General features: G+C 36.9%; 1 protein-coding gene and 1 pseudogene across 2 annotated transcripts in view; one reads left to right on the plus strand and one right to left on the minus strand.

The window, feature by feature from the left end:
- The window catches only part of LOC137708939 (disease resistance RPP13-like protein 4), a 35260-nt pseudogene extending 23169 nt beyond the window's left edge, over positions 1–12091 (plus strand). Inside the window, exon 2 of the transcript XR_015958250.1 lies at positions 10175–12091. The product of XR_015958250.1 is annotated as a disease resistance RPP13-like protein 4 (transcript). The remainder of the gene's footprint in view (positions 1–10174) is intronic.
- On the minus strand, positions 12008–16977 carry PTAC17 (plastid transcriptionally active 17). Its single transcript, XM_068447267.2, has 10 exons — positions 16370–16977; positions 16193–16258; positions 15919–16099; positions 15572–15768; positions 15202–15252; positions 15009–15100; positions 14232–14329; positions 12806–12906; positions 12530–12634; positions 12008–12357 (listed from the first exon to the last, which is right to left on the minus strand). The coding sequence occupies exons 1-10, from the start codon at positions 16694–16696 to the stop codon at positions 12220–12222; spliced, it is 1356 nt and encodes a 451-aa protein (XP_068303368.2). The 5' UTR covers positions 16697–16977; the 3' UTR covers positions 12008–12219.
- Between the last annotated feature and the right edge of the window lie 3520 nt (positions 16978–20497).

Below are 20497 nucleotides of genomic sequence, written 5' to 3' on the forward strand. Positions count from 1 at the left end.
TCGTTTAAAATTCTGCAACGTCGACCGCCATTGATGTTTCTTGTTGTCCAACAGTAGGCTTTTTATCTTCAATTCTGTGAATTCAGGAGGAAAGGAAAACTCGCCTTTGCTTTAGGCATCAAATATCGTTCACATTGACCAAGAAAAGAATAGACAAATAGGAAATTGAGTCTTCTTAACATTATTCAATTTTTAAACACCCCCTATGTGAACATATTTTTTTTTAGGGATGTAATATTCATACATTTCTTTTTACTTCTTTCACACTTTTTTAGTTTTCGGCCGTCGGATCGGATGAATTAAAGAAGATCAACGGACAGAAATTAACAAAAGGTGTGTGAGAAATAAAAAGGGGTGTGTGGATAGCACACCCCTTTCTTTATTCATTCCCTAAAAACTTGTCATTTATTTTCGAGTAATGTCACTCTTATCACATATTTGTACCACTATTTGTACCATTATCTTTCTAATAGAAGTAGGCCTATTAACATATGTGGGGTCTCATCTTTATTAGAAAGATGTAACAAATAGGCTGGTTCAGAGCTGGTTCAGTATGGGATCCCGAATCCTGAATCGATTCTTTTTAGGATGAGATTCCAAATAGTTTTCTAAATCTAATTTAAGTTCCTATTTTTAAGCCACTTAGTACTACGGTTTAGTGGTATTCCTCTTTACCTGTAAGTAAGAGGTCTTAAGTTCGATTCTCGTCAAAAGCGAGTTTGAATCGCATTATTGCTAGACTATTGTGAGGTTAAGTTCGCACTTCCCCTTAGTGTAAATATTATCATTTGTTTAAAAAAAATAACTTTTTAAAAAAACTTGCCATATTTAAGTCATTATTGCACATTTATTATTTATAAACTTACCATCCAAAACTGATTCAAAATTCAAATTCCTATAATTAAGAAAATGTCAATAACAAAACAAAAACAATTTATATTTAAAAAAAACTCATAGGTACAGAAATTTTGATACGAATGTATTTTAACACGTCTTAACAAATGAGCAATATTATAATTGTACATTAGAGGATGAGCCATGTCAGCCATACCTGAAAACTAAAGGATTTGCAATAAAATCCTTTGGAGAAAAGTTTTGCAAATCCATTAATATGATACTATAGCACGTGAAATATATAATGCACAAATGTTCAACATTTTGAAAGCGTTTAATCATATGAGAAGACATGAGAATGATAAAATTAGTCTATTAGAAATGTCAAAAGTGCTTTTACATGTAACATGCCTATGTTAAAAAGTTCAAGATTTATGATTTGAAGTAGGACATGTACAGATGTTTATTGAAATTACTTAACTGAATCATCACGCACTCATATAAAAGGTTATTTGTATCCTTTAAGGCATTAAATCTCTGACTTGAGCATAAATAACCCAACAAATGAGAGATTAAATAGCTAGAACTAAAACTACATGAATTAAGGTATTTATTTAAAATGCCCACTAAATTTTATTGGTAATGCAAGAAATGTTAAATCATTGTCCAAACAAATGGCACAATGGAGGGCAAGTACCGCAGATATTTCGAAGCGAAGGTCCATTATAAAATTTCACTTAATTCCAAGGTGTAAAGTGCAACTAATGCCAATTAAAAGTAGGAAAATTTTATTTGAACACATGTAATCTCTTTTTACACCGTATTATTTTCACCTATATTACTTTTAATTAAACTATCAATCTCTCTTTAAACCTAAATTTATTACCTGAACTACCCTCACAAGCCTAATTTAATTTATAAATTTATCTCTATACTCATTTTAGAAAATACATAATCAAAATTTGCAAAAAGAAGTCCATTTCAAGTTAGGACTACCAAAAAGTAGACAAATTCATAATCTACGAAATATGATCTTCTTTGCAATCGTATTAGGATAGGGTTACCAATCAATAATATTTCAATTTTTGTTGTGACATCCCGTCCCCAAAATTAGTATTTTATTTTATTCTAGACGTATTTCAGAGATTTAATTGAAACTAGTTCGTTAATCCTCCAAATTTGAGAAAATCAAATGTGAGGGGTACCTTAGTCATTTCCAATTTTCTCAACCTTTTCGGTCAATTCTTGAGTTGGTTCCATGAGTGCGTAGGAGTAACGGATCTTAATTCCGAGTCAGAACGGAGAAGTCAGAGTCGTTTGAAGCTGTTGGCATTTTGGTAATTTTACCAAAATGCTATAATTGGAGTGAAACCTCTAGAAAAGGGGGAGTTTTTCTGAAAAATGGAGGGGGGCTGCTGCTCACCCGTTTTAGGGGCTAATTGGACCCGTTAACCCACAAACTTGACCCGTTTGTATCTCCTTCATCCGAGCTCTGTTTTGGGTGATCTTGGTGTCTATGGAAAGCTCTTGACGAGCCCTAGATTTCCCATTTTCTTTTCCATCTTTGTAGTTCGAAGCCACAAAGTCCACGACTTTTCCAACGATTTTATCATTTTTCCGGTGATTCCTGCAACCATTTCCTTCGAGTGAGGTATGAAACTTCATCTACTCTTCATAATCTTCGAGTTGGTATGCTTAGTTTGTGCTTTCGTATTCATTTTAGAGTTGGGTGTTTAGAACCCTAGAAATCCAGTATTCTCTGATGAATTTGGACGATTTCCGGTTAGAATTTATCGTCGGCCTAATTGTGAAAAGTGTTTCCCTTATTGAGCTCTAACTACCACATAAATTTGAGTTCATCTAGATAATGTTGAAAATTCGGGGTTTCTAAACCCTCCACCTTAGCTACCACCACGTGTGGCGGTACGTGAGACCGTCCACGATTGTTGTCTAAATACCAAATACCTTCTAGTGATCCTATGAACCTATGTCTAGGTCGGTTTCCCGAAATTCAATTGTTTGGTGTGGTGATCAAAATGGACCACCACTTGTTTGTGTGATCAACGACAATCAGATCGTTGGATCGTCGTACAATTTTGTGAGCACCCTAGTTATTAGTTGTTGGACCTTTGAGAACTTATGGATCAAAAATCCGATGTGTGGATCTTCCGGATTGAATAACCTTAGTTGACCTTAATGGACCTACCTTATCGACGATTGACGTTCTAGTCAACAGGCTCTACTCTAGAGTGTCGTTTGTCTCTAGTTTGTTGTTGAGGCTTGATGGAGCTTAGTTGGCTCATCATGATGACATGTCGTTCCCAGTTGACGTGTGTCTTGTTATATGTATTTGTGGCACCATATTGAGTTATACTTGTTTATTAAATGTGTTTTCTATTGAAGTGTTATTTTTATTTCTGGCCATCGATCTATTTTTATTAAGTATGATTTTACTTGTGCATTGGAAATATGGTTTGTATTGTATGATTGGATTGATGTGATGAAATGTGAGGGCTAGTAGTGAACCGTTAACCCATTGGCATGGGGTTTGTTGCTTCGAAATATGTTTCACCCCTCGTGTCATTATTTCATTTCTTGTTTTGGTGAGTCTTTGTAACTTGAGTAACCTAACTTGATCCATGTCATGTTTCATTGATTGATGTTATACATTCTACTCCGCGATTCCGTTGAGTGATGATCCGGAATTGTAACCTGGTGTGGATTCCGTTGAGTGGTGGTCCGGAATCCCTTCTACTCCGCGATTCCGTTGAGTGATGGTCCGGAATCCCTTCTACTCCGCAATTCCGTTGAGTGATGGTCCGGAATTGTATCTTGGTTTGGATTTCATTGAGTGATGGTCCGGAATCCCCTTTGGTGTCTTGGTTTCGTTGGGTGGTCCAAAATCCCCTTTTTCCAAAGATGTAGTCTTCGGCCAAACTGCGTTCCTCTAGCCCTAGTTTTTAATGTATATATGAATGATGGTTTTTGGGAATCTTATGGTTTAAATTGGAAAACCTGTTGGATGTCTGAGTGACTTCTACGGAGTTTTCAGCGACTTGATTATGATTCCATAAAGTATGATTCTATACTTGATATTTATAAATTGTGATCGTTGGTTTGTTTTTATTGAATATCACATACCTGTATTATTGTCACTCACCTGAGCCTCGCAACTTATATGAGTGCCTGATTTGCCAGTGTACCATTCCTATAATGTAGGCATTGATTTTACATGTGACAGGTCTGGGTAGATTACGAGAAACCGCTTGATATTTTGGTTCCGTTGAGTGGTCTGGAACCCGATGTTGTTGGATTCCGTTGAGTGGTCCGGAATCCTTACTCTTGTTCATTTCCGTAAGGTTATCTTAGAATCCTAAATTCAAGTGGATGGGAATTACCCACAATAGATATTGTGAATATAAATTAGAATTACCATGTTTATTACTCATAATCTAAGTGGGGAATTATATAGAGTTCCTTAGTTAAATTCGTAAAATGTTTTGTTATCGCATTGTTTGATTAACGTAATTAAATGCTAAGATTGTGCATCTTTGATTCACGAATTGATTAATTGACGGGATTGTGGAATGACATTGGATATGAGTGTTGTTATTATGATTATTTTAGTTGATTAATGTTTCTAGAGAATAATATTGTGCATTGTTAATCTTTAATATGTTACACGCTATGAATTGTGATTTTATGTGGGAAACGTGATGATTTATGTGATGGATGAAGTGGAAATGTTATTCGTCATGTGGGATTATTATGTTGGATATCATTATTATTGTTATGATTAGACTTGTCGATAAATATGGCGAGAGAATATGATTGTGTTTCGTTGTTTGTTCTTTGAAATATTGCATGATATGCATTGTGGTATTTTGTTGGGAGATAACGATTTATGTGATGAATGTTCGAGTGTAGTGAAGTAATGAACTACAAATGGCTTGATCTCTATTTAGGGTACATAGGCAGTCTAACGAGGATGTTAGATGCAGCCATAAAGTCTACGAAGAATTATTGCGCAGCCATAAAGTCTACGAAGAATTATTGCGCAATCGGATCTTAAGTTATGTTTTGCCTTTTTCCGGAGGCGATGTATGTTAGATACGAGTATTTGGTGACGTCACGTGTTTATCCTAGACGTATGTCGAGATCAAAACGTGACATCTGTTTCGCTAAACTAAATTGTGAAACTATAAAAACGAGGTTTTTTTCGGAGAGAGCTCATCAAAGTTGAAATCAAACCACCTACTGGAGTATGGCCCTTTTCTCCATGGATATGATATAAGGCTAATTCAAGTTATTTTCTATTTGTATGGGATACAGCAAATTTACTTGATTTTAGTAATGTTTAGAAGAGTGCTTATTTGATTTAATGTGTGTTCATATCTTTAATCAAGAATCATTTTTCACAGCTTCAGACCTTGAAGACTAGTGCAGATGCCGAATGCCCTGTACGGTTGATTAGCACTGACTTGCGTAAGGTTGACACAATCTTATCCAATTGATAGGGAAACCCCTCTGTCCCTACCAGAAACAAATGACACTTCAATGATTGCCAGTTTCATAGCTTGAATGAATCATGTCTCACCCTTGGTATTGTATCGAAAGAACCATGCACTACAAGACCGGATGAAACCATTACATGGTTTATTAATTTGGATGAAATAAGGAGTGACAGTAAGGTTTATATGGGTTTATTGATAACTTTTAGTTTTATTGTTAATTTCATTTCGTACTTGATGGTAATTATGCAATAGAGTAAAAAAGACAATTAAAATTAAAGTTTAAATTAAGTGTAGAAAGAGGTTATATGGGTTCAAATAAAATTTTCCTTAAAAGTAATATCTTTCCCTCCAAGTCAATCAGCATTCCTTGCAAGTTTATTTTAGCAATTCAATTGTGCTTTAAGCAACTCAAAAAAATAAAATAAAATTATTTGCTTGTGGTTTTAGCAACTCAAAAAAAAAAAAAAAAATTTAAAAATTTCTTGATAGTGGTTTTAGAAATTCTTTGCAGGTGGTTTCAGCAACTCAAAAAAAAAAAAAAATGCCCTTGCTGATGGTTTCAACAACTCAAAAAGAAATTCTTTGCAGTTAGTTTCAACAACTCAAAAAGAAATTCCTTGTTGGTGCTTTCAGCAACTTAAAAAAGAAATTCCTTGTTGGTACTTTCAGCAACTTAAAAAAGAAATTCCTTACCGGTGGTTTCAGCAACTCAAAAAAAATTCTTTGTTGGTTTTTTCAACAACTTAAAAAGCAACTGAAAAAAAAAAATATATATATATATATATATATATATTCTAGTAGGTGCTTTTAGCAACTTAAAAACAAAGAAAAAAGAAATTCCTTGCTAGTAGTTTTAGCAACTCAAAAAGAAATTCTTTGTTGTTGCTTTCAGCAACTCAAAAAAGATAAAAATTACTCCTCCCTTGCGGTTTCAACAACTCAAAAGGAAATTCCTTCTTGGTGCTTCAGCAACTCAAAAAACAATTTCCTTGCTAGTGGTTTCAGCAACTCAACTAGGTTACGACGGTGCTCCGAGGGGGATGGGTGTTCCATGATGCGAGGAAAATTGCACTTGAGTTTGCTGATCAAGCAAAAAAGCACCGAAAGAGGAACTTAATGCAGCAATTTTACTTGGACTTTGCTGGGAAGTGAACAATCAGCTTTTTCAAAATTTGGTTGATTTGATATGCAATTAGTTTTTTGTTCTTATTTAACATTGAATTATTTAATTTCTTCTGCGCATTGAATGATTTAAATTTGCATTAAAAATTAACTAAAAATAAAAATAAAATGGAGCAACATAGTTATCACTTGCTCTGTGTACATGAATTGGTGCATCCCATCTTGTTTCGTTGTTCTTGATGCATTAGACAAGCGAAATTAGAGAAGCTAAAGCAGGTTTTAGCTCCCCCACTGCACCACCGGATCGAAAAATGGGGATGTAAATGGTTTCTGCCCCGATGGGAGGAGATAAATCATAAATTAGGGTTCCTCACTGTCATTCTACAAGCAATCTTACACTCTAAGTAATCTCGAGAGATGAGAGAGAAGTTAGAGAGAGAGAGATCTATGAAAAATGCACTGATATATCATTAACTGTATATTGTGATAATTACACTCAGTATTTATAGTTTACACCTTATAACACTACTTCACTAATCTAAAAACACATGGCACTATCCTAATCGTCCATTCCATCATATAATCTATCATCCTCCCTCAATCACATGTTGGTAGCAACCAAGCATGAGATTGGAACAATTAAAACGAAACTACGGAGAACACAACCCTTTGGTAAACATATCGGCATATTGATCACTGGAATTGACAAACTGCAACAAGATTGTACCTTGTTGTACTCTTTCACGTACAAAGTGACAGTCAATTTCAATGTGTTTTGATTTGGAATGAAAAACTGGATTAGTAGCAAGCGTCATAGCAGAAATATTATCACAATGTAGTAAGGGAACATCAGACTGTGACAAGTGAAGATCGTGAAGCAATTGTTGAATCCATACCACTTCTACAGTAGTAGTGGCCATAGCCTTATACTCTGCTTCGGTAAAAGACCTGCTCATAGTATGTTGTTTCTTGGAACTCCAAGAAATAGGATTTGAACCAATAAACACCACAAAACTAGTGGTTGATCTTCGATCATTAGGATCACCGGCCCAATCAGCATCAGTGTATGCTTTTACATGAAGAGAACCAGGTGTAAAACATAAACCTAAGTCCATAGAACCCTTAAGATATCTCAGTATACGTTTGACTGCAGTGAAGTGTGATTCAAGAGGTTGGTGCATAAATTGACAAACTTGGTTCACTGAGAAGGCTATATCGAGCCTAGTAAAAGTGAGGTATTGTAGAGCACCTACAAGACTTCTGTAAGTTGTAAGATCTGAAACAGGAGGACTAACATGATTCAAAAGCTTCTGATTAGGATAGCAGGGTGTAAGACACGATTTGCAATCGTCCATATGAGCATTCTGTAACAACTCTTTCACATACTTATGTTGATGAACAAAAAAACCTCTTGCCTGATATTCAATTTGTAACCTAAGAAAGAAATGTAAAATACCAAGATCTTTCATATCAAACTCTTTGGTCAACTGGGATATCACAGTTAATGCTAAAATCAACCGAACTGTAGTAGGTTTCACAACTAGACTAAAGGTCTCATAATAGTCCAAACTAACTTCTTGAGAAAAACCTTTGGCTACCAATCAAGCCTTATATCGTGCCACGGACCCATCTGAATTTTACTTGAGTTGATAAATCCACTTACATCCAACATGATTTTTGTTTGAAGGTAAAGGAACAAGTTTCCATGTATGTTGTTGTAAAAGAGCATCCATTTCTTCCTTCATAGCAGCTTGCCACTACACAGACTTAGAAGCAGCTTGAAAAGTATATGGTTCTTGGAGAGACACTAAATCAGAGCACTGTTGAGAAACATAAGCTTTCTTTTTGTAAATGCCAAACTTAGACCTAGTCTGCATTGGATGACAGTTAAGTATCACAGATTAAAGATCAGCAACCTGAGAAGTAATAACATCTGGATTGTCCTCAGTATGTATCACTGAATTAACCAAAGACTCCCTTATTGCAGAAGCAGCTAAATCACAAGTGCTAGAACCCTTTGATGAAGAACAAACAAGGTCACATTGTTGAGTTGATGAAGGTCATTGTTGAGTTGATGAAGGACTAGACTGAGTAACATGGGAACCAAGAGCAATGAAAGATGGACCCACAATAGGATAAGGAATTGGAATAGAAGTAATAGGAGTAAATTTGGTAGGATGACCAACTAAAGAAGATTGTTTAGTTGTAGGTGAAGTGGGTTGAGATGCAATAGAAAATCCAGGAAACTTTTTTTCACCAAACATTACATGTCTTGACACAATGAGTTTATGGGTGCGGATATCATAACATATGTATCCTTTATACTGAGATGCATACCCAAGAAACAAGCACTCAGTAATTTTGGGTTCCAACTTAGTGGATCTATATGGTTTCATAGATGGATAACAAGCACACCCAAACACTCTGAGATAATGAAGTGTAGGCAGGGATTTGTATAAAACTTCAAATGGAGAGTTCATGTGCAATATAGCAGTTGGCATCCTATTAATAAGAAAAGTTGCAGTTGCACAAGCATGGAACCAAAACTGAGAAGGAAGAGAAGCTTGTTGTAAAAGAGTGATGGCAATTTCTATAATATGTATGTTCTTTCTCTCAGCTAACCCATTTTGTTCAGGGGTATATGGATAAGACTTTTGATGAACAATACCGTTGTCTTTTAAAAAACTTTGAAATTGATGATTGATGTATTCCCCACCACCATCACTTTGGAGTATTGTAACATTGGCATCAAACATATTGGATATGAAAGCCAATAATTGAACAAATGTATGAAAAACAGCTACTTTATTCATCAATGGAAAAATCCAAGTGTACCTCGTACATTCATCTACGAAGGATACATAGTACTTAAATCCTTCTATAGACATATTAGGTGATGGACCCCAAACATCTATGAGGATGACTTCAAAAGGAACAAGAGATTTTGAAGCAACACTGGGAAAAGGCAGTTTAGTGAACTTGCCTTGCAAACATGTAACACAGATTTTGGATGCTGAAGTACTAGGTACAGACGCATTACATTTATTTAATGCAGTTGACAACAGTCAACGAAAATCCCCAAATTGGTTAGGGTTTCAACCACCGACTGCAAACAGTAAACTTAATCACCAACAGAAATTGACAGAAATCACCAACGAACAGGAACAACGACGTCACAACCAAAGAACATAGGTAGCGGAAGCATAAGGATCTTCAACCGACTGCCGCGGCCATGGTCGGCGATGATACCATGTCAATTCTACAAGCAATCTTACACTATAAGTAATCGAGAGAGAGAGAGAGAGAGAGAGAGAGAGAGAGAGATCTATGAGAAATGCACTGATATTTCATTAACTTTATATTGTGATAATTACACTTATGTATTTATAGTTTACACCTTAAAACACCACTTCACTAATCTAAAAGCACATGGCACTATCCTCGTCATCCATTCCATCATATAATCTATCACTCGCTTCAATATGTAAGAAAATGTGTAAATTTACACAATGCATGCGCTGTTTTGACCATCACCACCGCAATTTAGAGCATGAACGGTGACAAAGAGTGTTGAAAGTGGTGGTAGTGCCCCACTTGACACCCCAGCGCCGGAGATGCTCCTGCATCGTTTGATAATGTTATTTTATATAATTTGGTTTTGTATTTAGCACCAAGGGGAGCCGATGATTTTGGTTTATTGGCAGAAAAGTGATGATCTAGGGGAAAAGCATTGGTTGTATATGTTCAGTTCCACATCTCATTCTGCAGCTCCTGCACCTTTTCAGACATTGCGAATGTCAACCGCAATGGATTTGGAGGTATCCATACCCAAGTTGCTCAATCTTTTGAGAAGAGCCAAGGATATGGCCAAAGATCCTGAAGCAGGTGGGCACTTGAATATGTTGAAAATAAGCTCATCCTCATGGAATGTATTGACTTGCTACCCAAAGTGAAGATCTTTAATCAAACTCTGTCGGGGCAATTTACTGCCCTAGAACGCCACCTTAGTAGCATTATCTTTCAAGCTGAAACCATTTACAGCAGTAAAATCCAGGCAGTGAAGAATTTGCCCACCCCCGCCCCTCAACTCATTCCACTGTCACATGTGCATTGGTCTACTGTCGATCAGTCAGGACTAGATCAGAAGATGTCAAAAGAGTGGTCACAACTTCGCCTGGAGGATAGAATTTCTGAGACTCCTGCCATGGCTAATATAAGGAGGGCATATGAAGATCTTGAGAGCATGGAATTGAAGTTGTGCTTCCTCTCTTTTTCAATCTTCCCGGATGGTTCTATGATGAAGAAAGGGCCTTTGATTTACTGGTGGATCGGCAAGGGCTTCATCACGTCCACCCAAAAGAAGACAGCGGAAGAGGTAGGAGAAGATATATTCGAAAATCTTATGAGAAAGGGCTTGATTAGTCAAACTGGCTCAAATGAATCATCCTGTCCGTTTGTAAAAAGTTGTGTAATGAACCCTTGGATCCGCCGTATGTTGATCATCTTGGCCAGCGAAGCTAGGCTGTTTCACTTTGATGCAACATGAGCAAGGATGCCATCTTATGATACTTCAACCTGCAGGCGTGCATGCTTGGTTTTCAATAATCAAATTCGTCAGGGTGACGATGGCCCAAGGTGGATGCTCTGTTGACTGTGTTCAATGTCAACGACCAGTATCTTGGTTTGAAAAAGGAATGGCTTAGTAAGTTGAAGAAGGTTGCGGTTCTTCAGCTTGGGCGATGGCAGGACTTGGCTACGCATCATATTGAGGTTGAGTTTGTGAACCGAGAAGATGTGGGATTTCTAAAAGGTTTGGGGGCTCAGAATAAACACTTGAAGGTGTTACTTACTTGAAAAGATGCCAAAAGGGCTTGACAAGCTCTCTTCCCTGCAAGTACTCAAAGGTTGTCATTTCTTCTCTCAAAAATACTCCCTGCAGACTTGGCTTTGCCAAGTTGAAGAATTTAAAGCGGCTCAGTATACACTTGGGGAATGAGGCTCTAATTCAGAAGGGGGAACTCAACAAGTTGAAGGACATTTCATCTCTTCGGCAACTGAAAATATCTTGGGGAGGGGCTTCTCTCGCGATAGAAGAACAAACTGCCCATGAATTAGCATTTCTGCCGAATTTAGAAAAATTGGACGTCCAAGGTATCCCCGTAGAGCACGTACCGAAATGTCTGAACCCGGGACAACTGGGAAATTTAAAGAAGCTGTACATAAGGGGTGGAGAACTTTCCAGCTTAGATCATGGGGAGACTGATGCTGCGTGGAAGGTAGAAATCTTGCGTCTCAAGTACTTGAGAGATTGGCCAAAGTTGAAGGGATCTTTTCCTCTTCTGCTGCACTCGGATTTGGAGGACATCCACAGTCACGAGGTTAAAAGGAAGCGAGTAATTTAAGGAGACGATCCTGCTTGTCAAATCTATTTCTTTCTCTCGAGTCCTTGAACGTTGTTCTACTGTCTCTGCAACTTCGCTGTCTACAAAGTTAAATTAAAATTGTATATTTTGTTGTGTTATTTGTAATGGACATGGTTACGAAAGCTCGAAATCAATTTTCGGGTTAATAATGTGGAAATAAGCATTTACTGTCATGTAAAATCATCCATCGATTCTCTCTGTCGTGACTCGTTCACTGTTTCCGGCTACACCACATGAACATGTACATCAAAATGTTCAATCATCCCTTTTGGTCAATCTTTAATAGGGGAGTAGAGGAATAAAAGTACCGAGCTTTGTCTCAGAAATCACAGTAAACAGCCTTTAAAACCCTTTTCCAACTCCTGCGCATCCAACTTCTTCCCTATGAAAACAATCTTGTTCGTTCTTGGCTCGTTGGGGCCCCACAGCCGATCAGGCGAGCCTTGGAATATATCGTGAACTCCCTGTTACCCAACCGAAAACACATTATTACAATAATATACGCAATAAAGATAAACACTGACTAAATTTGTTCAGAACGACACATCGAACTTCTTTATCAGAAAGTAAAGACACGATTCAAAACATCCATTACGTAAAAAAGATGTCAATGTACATTAGCAGCAAGTTTCTCACCTGGAAGACAAATCTCTCTTTCATTCCTTGAACAGATAGAAGACCTTTCATACGATATATGTCCTCGCTTCGTTCCAACAACAGCGTACCAAGCCATATGTTAGCCTGAAAAAATTAAAACAAAATCAGTAGTCTTTGTCAGGTTTTCTTTCATACCTGCCAGACAAAGCCTCTAGATGCAACTCTTGTGTCATTTAAAAGGTAACAGGTCCACATAGAAGACAGATAAAGAAATATTCAAATATATCGTGAAATAAGATGAACCAGAGATCCTACCTTTTCAAGATCTAAGTTCCCTTCACAAACTATGCTGACAGAAGAAACACCAGGATCATGAACATGATCATGGGCGTGGGCGTGGTGATCATCATGATGATCTGCATGTCAGTATCAAATGTGTGAATATCAGTTCATAAATCTATAATAAAAATAGTAGCAATGTCAAATTACATTATAGTGGAAGATCGAAACTCTTAAAGCAAATCAAAATATTATCCAATCAAAAACCAAACTAATGCAAAATTATGAGTAACCATGACAAAAAGCAAATAAAAAAAACCTTATTATCCCCAACTTTGAATATGTAGTTATCTATTATCCATTCCAAGAAATGCGAAATGCATAAGAGAAAACGTAAGATAACTGGAGTAGGAGGGGAAAGACTGAGCTGCTAAGCGCAGGTCGTACACCAAAATCTTATCCTTTACACTTCGGTAATTAGTACCTTTCTTACAGAAATAAATTCAACAACAAATGGTAAATGAATTAACAGGGAGAAAGAGAAAACTTAGGATAACTAGAAGGGGCAAAGTTGTCCGAAAAGTTGAGCTATTTGGAGAGGAACTCAGCTATGTTTAGTTCCCTTACAGCTTTCTTAGTGCCACTTTCACTAGGACTGAAACCGCAGCACCCACATATTTAAGAGACTAGTGCAATTTGAAGGCCCTTAAGTCCATTAAGCTCTTTGCAGTTAAAATTTCCACCCAAGGCAGCAAAAGAAGAGCACTTAATAATTACTTCTTCAGATCTCCAAGTTAGTCATGCTTCATATCTTGCCCCAAGAAGCATACTACCACAACATTAATTCCCTCCCATGAGCCATTGGCCCCCGGGTTCCAAATAGGACTTACATTATACGCTGAAAACCCCATTTCAAATAAATGCATTTGAAAAGATGGAAGGAAAGAACAAGATGAAACCAAGGGATGCTGCCTCAAAGATTTGACTAAGCTGAACCCAAAGAAAATGAGATTGACAAGATATTATTTTATGGTTGAGTCCTTTGAAGTGTAGAAGATATCGCTATGATCTAGCAAGGAAACAAAAAGTTCATTGTCGACATGACGTGTAAAGTTAAAAAAAATTGCCCATTACAGGAAGCTGACTAAATTCTGAGCTTTGCCTAAGTTCTATGGCACCCACTGTTAAGCATCCACGTATCATACCCCATAGATGTATAATCGGACCCACTGAATGTCCACCCATTTGCACCCATGTGTTTTAAAAGTACTTGTTAGTTCCAATAAGATCTATATGTCTGCAGTAAGCATACATAGAGATGTAATGTAAGGGTTTCGGCAAATCAGAGGACTCAGTTTTGAAGTGATGCCATAACTTAAACCTGCAGCTGAGCTTCAAAGCTAAACATAAACTTACTACCCCATCAAGATGAGTATGTGCCCTGATGATAAAAAAGATGTACCATGCTTGTGATCGTGTTTCTCATCATGATGGTGATGATGATCATGGTGATGGTCATGATCTTCCTTTTCACCTTCAGCATCAATAGCACTCTCTATCCTGGCAAGATTAGGATATAATATCAAACTCAATACACAAGATCTGGTGTGAAATTATGAAGCATGGAAGCATGTTATGGAGCATTATATATCAATTTGAAACAGCGTAATGTCACAGAAGAACAAAGAAAATTAACACATGGGAAAGCAAAGGCCATATGATTTTTAAGACAAAATATCAGTGGCAATGGTGGACAACACAACTACAAAAGTAGTATATACAAAGGGAGATTAGAAGAAGTGCAAACCAAAAAAATGAAAAGGAAAGGAAATAAATATCCCATCAACGATCCTATACTCGTATCCAAGACTCATAGAGTGAAATTTTAGTCAAAACATGAGTAGACTGATTACATTTACTACTTTTACAAACAGATTCATGAGTCCCCCTCAATGTTCCTACTTGCTGAATGAATATTTACACAAGCGCAAATATACAAATATTCAATTGATACAGTTAGTTTGATGACCAAAGATAAAGGCATAATTTGCAGGAACTTCTATTAAACCTTATAATCTGCCTTTCTTTTCACATGCAAATTGTACAGAACAATTAGAACCATTATGCATCATCATGGAGAACCTAATTTACAGAAATGGAAGTAATGTCCACTAAGCAGAAAAATCGTAGGACGTAATTGTCTAAACCAACAACGATGAAATGGGGTGTGAAAGATTACCTCTCCAAATCAAATCCTCCAATACCAAGAACATAATCCAGGTTAACTTTCCCAAACTCTGTCCGCTTCAATTGAGCCATGCCATTGATGTTCTAAAGCCAAGACAAAACATTTTGTTCAATGGACTGATCATAAGCAAGCATGATGAAATGGGGAAAGAAAATTTAAAATAATAAAAAAGAAAGGTACAGACCTTAATTCGTTGCACCAAAGAAGCAATTTCTGGCTCACCAACAAGATCGGTCTAGGCGAAAATGGACAAGTAAGTACTCGGGCATTATAACAAAAACTGTAACAATCATAAATAAATTCTGTATATAATATCCTAGAATAATCTTCAAGTGAACATAAGTTTTTTCCAATTTTTTATTATCAAAAAGTTTTTTCCAATTAATGATGCCCCAAAAAAAAGGGAGGAAGCCACAACATAAAAAACACATATAAACCTTCTTGTTGAAATATTAGAGCCACATATTTTCAGTTTTCAAGAATCACAAAGATTCAATTTGAGTGCATTGCAGTATAAATTAGATTCACAAATAAATCATAGTAAATCAGTGTACCTTATTGACAATGATACGGTCAGCATAAGCAATCTGCTCTACAGCCTCATTGACAACTCCTTTTGGCTTAACTTCATCCAAATGAAAAACAGCATGCTTAGCATCAACTAACGTTACAACACCGTCCAACTTGACATCATTAAAAACCTGATCTTCAGCATAAAAGGTTTGAATGATCGGTGCCGGATTTGCCAATCCTACAAATAAGCAGGAAACAAAATCACACGGTGGTCAATGCCAAAGGGCCAATCAAATTCAGACAATTAGGATTTCATGCACCCTACAACTTGCAAACAACACATCACTCAAAGCTTAGTGCAATAAAACAAAACCAAAAATTTCCATACCAGTAGTCTCTATAACAATATGATCAAACCTCCCTTTCTTCTTATTCACCAAGTCCGCAATCATCCGCACAAGATCACCCCTCACAGTGCAGCAAAGGCAACCATTATTCAACATAACAATGTCTTCGGCCCCAGTGGTTTTCGCAGCAACCAAAGAACCATCAATATCTATCTCACCATACTGAAAAATCAACACAATCACATACCTTCTTATACACAACAACAAAAAAAGGTAACAATAAAAACAATAAACCGCAAAATCCCATCCCCATACCTCGTTCTCAATCACCGCGATTCGCTTCCCGTGTTCCGCAGTCAATATATGGTTAAGCAATGTAGTCTGCATATTCCATTTCACAAGTACATTTCAGTAAATAATGAAGATTATTGCGGCATTCAAACGATGAAACTCCGATACAAACCCGCCATAAGTTATCAAAGAACATCGAACCTTTCCGGAGCCCAAGAAACCGGTGATTATGGTGGCGGGGATGCGATTATCCGGCTCAATCTGGGTCAAAACGTCGGAGCTCTCGCTCTGCGACGTCGTTGCGCTGCTCGCAGCCGCAGTGAACCTTCTGTAGCCTCGGTTGGGCTTGGCGACAAGAGCTCGGCAAAACGACGACGCCGAGTAGTGTAGGGTTTGGGAGCGTGCGAAAGTCCTCGGTCTCCACGTGAAGGGAAAGCGGGCTACGGCACCGACCCTGGGGAGTCGGGTAGAGCGGCGAGAAGTTAGCCCGATAAGGGTCGTGGCGATGTCCGCCGATATGGAAGCCATGGAAGCGAAACGGCGTCGCTCTGGTAGAGGGGTTCAGACAGAGAAAGAAAGAGGTGTGGGTTTATGTGAGGTTTGAAGAGTGCAGAGGCGGATAGACTGATACGGCGGCAAAATGGTAGTTCTGGATTGTTCTGTGCTCGCAATTTATCTACCAATCAGAGCCACCCACGCGCTTGATTTTTATTTTTCGTTTTTCTTTGGGCGGTTTTGTTTTTTGTATCTTTTATGTACCACTAGAGCTGGAAATTTTTTCTCAAAATTCCAAATCAAACCAAAAAAAAAATCTGATCTCCTACCGAAAAATTCACAAATCGGTAATATCGAAATTTTGGAAATTCATACAGAACCGATCTTGAACTTTTTGGTACGAAAATCGGAATTACATGTTCAATGATTTGAGAATCCCAAATCTAACCGAAAAAATATATATATTTATTTTGGTTGCATGCATTTTGAATGTTAATTTAAGTAGTTTAATAGTAGACTATATTATAAATAGAAATATGAAATTAAGTAGTTTGGAATTTTGGAACATTAATTTGACTTGGTATGAACGAATTAGTATTTCAAATGATATGAGGTAAAAAACCTAAATTTCAATTGATATGAAATTTGAGGACAAAATTTTAGACAAAAAGCCCAAATTTTAGTCTATAGCCCAAAAATTTCAAATTTCAAATTTCAACCCCAAAACCGAAAATCCAATCCCGATCCGTCTCGAAATACCGAAAATATTTCAGGAATCCTGAAAATTGGAAATACCAAAATTTTGATTTGGGATTGGTTTTCAAATTCCCGTCTCAAAAATTTTCGATTTGGGATCCCATACGAAACCACCCTTATGTACCACCCACTAATTTATAAACAACTTTCATCTTTTCGTACATCTTTTGGAAGAAGACTTCATTAACCTAAGGTTTTTTAGCCGAATTAGTCTTTGAGATTGACATAACTCTTTATGTTGATTTCTAAGATTTGAAATCAATAGAGGTGGCCCATGAGTTTATCAACTATCAATTATTTTGGTTATTCCCTGAAAAATCTTTATTAAATAAGGATAAAATAACAAAAATACCCTCAAGTTTTGTCAAATATTATGGCCATTGGTTGTTAAATTGAGGATTTTTTTTTTGTCATTTTGGTCTTTGTTTAACAATTTTTTTTATGGAAGGACCAGTAATCGATGGTAAACAAACTCAATGACTATTTTGGCTAAAAAGCCTTACTTTAAATTGTAATTGAGGAATGCAACTTAGCACAACAATCTATTGTTATTCTTTTTCATTCGTAAGCGCAAAGTATTAAGTCCAATTCTCATCAAAACCGATTCTTGTCAAAAGTGTGTCCAAACTAAATTGTTAACTGATCTATCGTGTGGCTTATCTCAAATTCATCCATTTATATTGTTTTATTATAAAACTACAATTAATGGGCATCTGCCTTCACGTTCTTTATAAAAATGTTATTGTATTTCAGATTTATATATTTAGAACACCACATAACCTACAAAGAAAATAAATTAAGTATCGAAAGACACTAGTGCGGTACTGACTGAAGGTACAGTTTGGTACCATTTATTACGCAGACAGGACGGGACGGAACAGTGGTTCCATGTTATGTTTGGTGTGCGCAAGACATAACGGGAGAGTTGTTCTGTTCTGCGTTTGGTACGCACAGAACGAAACGAAACCAAAAGATTAAAACGACTAACTTACTCATGTTCCGTCTATTGTTTGGTACAATGTTTAGGCTTGGACGGGACGGAACAATTTTTTTTTTTTTTTTTCCTTCTAGTTGCTGCTTATCTATGATATATTTTGTACACTATACTTGGATGTGTTCATATTTCGTACTGTATATAACAGAAAACAAGAGACATGTATTTGTACTTTATATTGCTCATATATTAATTTAGTGGGATAATACATCAATTAATTTTATGTGATCTAAAAAAATAATAGGGTAAGAGCATGCTATTGGCTTGGCACTTGGCACATGGCTGTGTAGCCACAATATGTATATGGTTATGTATGTGTGATGAATTACATATGAAGAGGTTGGTGTGGTAGAACAACCGTTAATGCAATGGCTATGTTGGAATCTTTGACACAATCTGATTTCATCTCTTCATCATCACATTGAAATGCAAATTGTGTCAAACAATATGTATATTATAAGTTGAGTTGTGAGACAATTGGATGTCTATGGCAATGGTTGTCATGCAAGGATGAAAAATATATAAATTTAATTATATTATCTTGCTAAAGCAATAAACATGAAATATCCAGAACTTAAACATGAAATCCCAAATTAAACATTTGTCCTGACTTAAGAAAAAAAAAAAAAAAGATAATGTCTTACTAAACCCCAGAAGTTGATATTGATATAGTTCATATCATACTAAACCCCTTAATGCTTAGATGCCATCCATAAACATTTTAATGAAATCTGCCTTGTGAGAGTCATTTAGGGTACACCAAATACCCATCATATCAGTATCTTTCACTAACTTCATTGAAATTTTCAACACTTGATCATATAGGTGACCCATGGCCTGAAGCTGAGAAGGTAACTTGACTTTCGCTTCTCTGAAAGTAAAACTTTCACCTAAATTCTTCATTTCAGTAACTGTTTTATCCCAACCTTCACGAATAACAGCTACAATATTTGCAGTATTGGGCAGATCGAAGCACTACAAAATGCAAAGAAATTCAGCAGAATTAGAAACTGGGTGTTAATGAAATCGAAACAAGCAAATCAGAAAAGAATAATAATGCCACGTCAAATTTACATCAAAATTAATTAAAGATAAAGATTGGAGGATTTGTAAGAGTATGGGGTTTAGTTTCAACAGTACTACAAAATACCAAACCAAGAGAGATTTACAAGCAACAACAAACACCAAACCCGTTCCAGGGACTGGAGGATTTACAAGCAGCATCAAAATTAATTAAAGATAAAGATTGGAGGATTTACAAGCAGCAGCAAACACCAAACCAAGAGAGAAAGTACTACAAAATACAAAGAAAGAGAGATCGAGAGGCTACACAATCACAATCAAATCGAATCTGGAATGGAGATGCAGAGCTAAAAGTTCACGGAGAGGCTACACAGAAGAGGATGAAGAGGAAGGCTACGAAGCGGAGATACAGGGATGAACAAGTTCACAGCGGCAGAGAGAAAAGAAATGATAGTTTTAGGGTTTGTTGGATGATATAGATGGTGTAAATATTCAAAAAGCTAAGGGGTATTTTTGTCTTAAACTTTATGATTTTTGTGTTCCACGGGATGGAAAAACCCGTTCTAGGGGGGAGGCGGAACCAAAATTTAACCTATTTTCGTTCTGTGGGGTAGTGCGTTCCACATAATTTTAGCGCATTAAACATGGGACAGAACGCGTCCGTCCCACTTTGTTCCGTTCCATCCCACGTACCAAACGCACCCTTTGGTACGTGGGATGGGACGGAACGCAGTGAGACGAGACGCACTCATCCCATGTTTGGTGCGCCAATTTTCCTGGGACGCGCTATTCTGTGGAACAGATTTTAGTCAATTTTTTGTGCCACCCTCCCTTCTGGAACGACTTGTTCCAATCCATAGAACACAAAATTATAACTTTTTGGACAACAATACCCCTTATATTTTTCATTAATTTCACTATATACCCTTTCTCCTGTAGCCTCTCTCTCTCATGTAGCCTACTCCTCCTCCTCAACCACAAACCCAACAACCCAGGCTAACCCAATCCTAGTAAACCCATCCGAATCCAACCCCACCTTCCTCTCGTCGCCTCCTTCCTCC

Source organism: Pyrus communis, chromosome 17 (assembly GCF_041283825.1).
Source record: "Pyrus communis isolate YQ-2024b chromosome 17, ASM4128382v1, whole genome shotgun sequence".
Classification (NCBI taxonomy): Eukaryota; Viridiplantae; Streptophyta; class Magnoliopsida; order Rosales; family Rosaceae; genus Pyrus; species Pyrus communis.

What these genes read in the sequence shown, in the direction of transcription:
- PTAC17 (XM_068447267.2), bottom strand. Translation starts at nt 16,696, where the DNA reads ATGGCTTCCATATCGGCGGACATCGCCACGACCCTTATCGGGCTAACT. An exon ending in TCGCGGTGATTGAGAACGAG is followed by an intron (nt 16,100 to 16,192) that starts GTATGGGGATGG and finishes TTGATTTTTCAG; the next exon opens with TATGGTGAGATAGATATTGA. An exon ending in TATTGTTATAGAGACTACTG is followed by an intron (nt 15,769 to 15,918) that starts GTATGGAAATTT and finishes GCTTATTTGTAG; the next exon opens with GATTGGCAAATCCGGCACCG.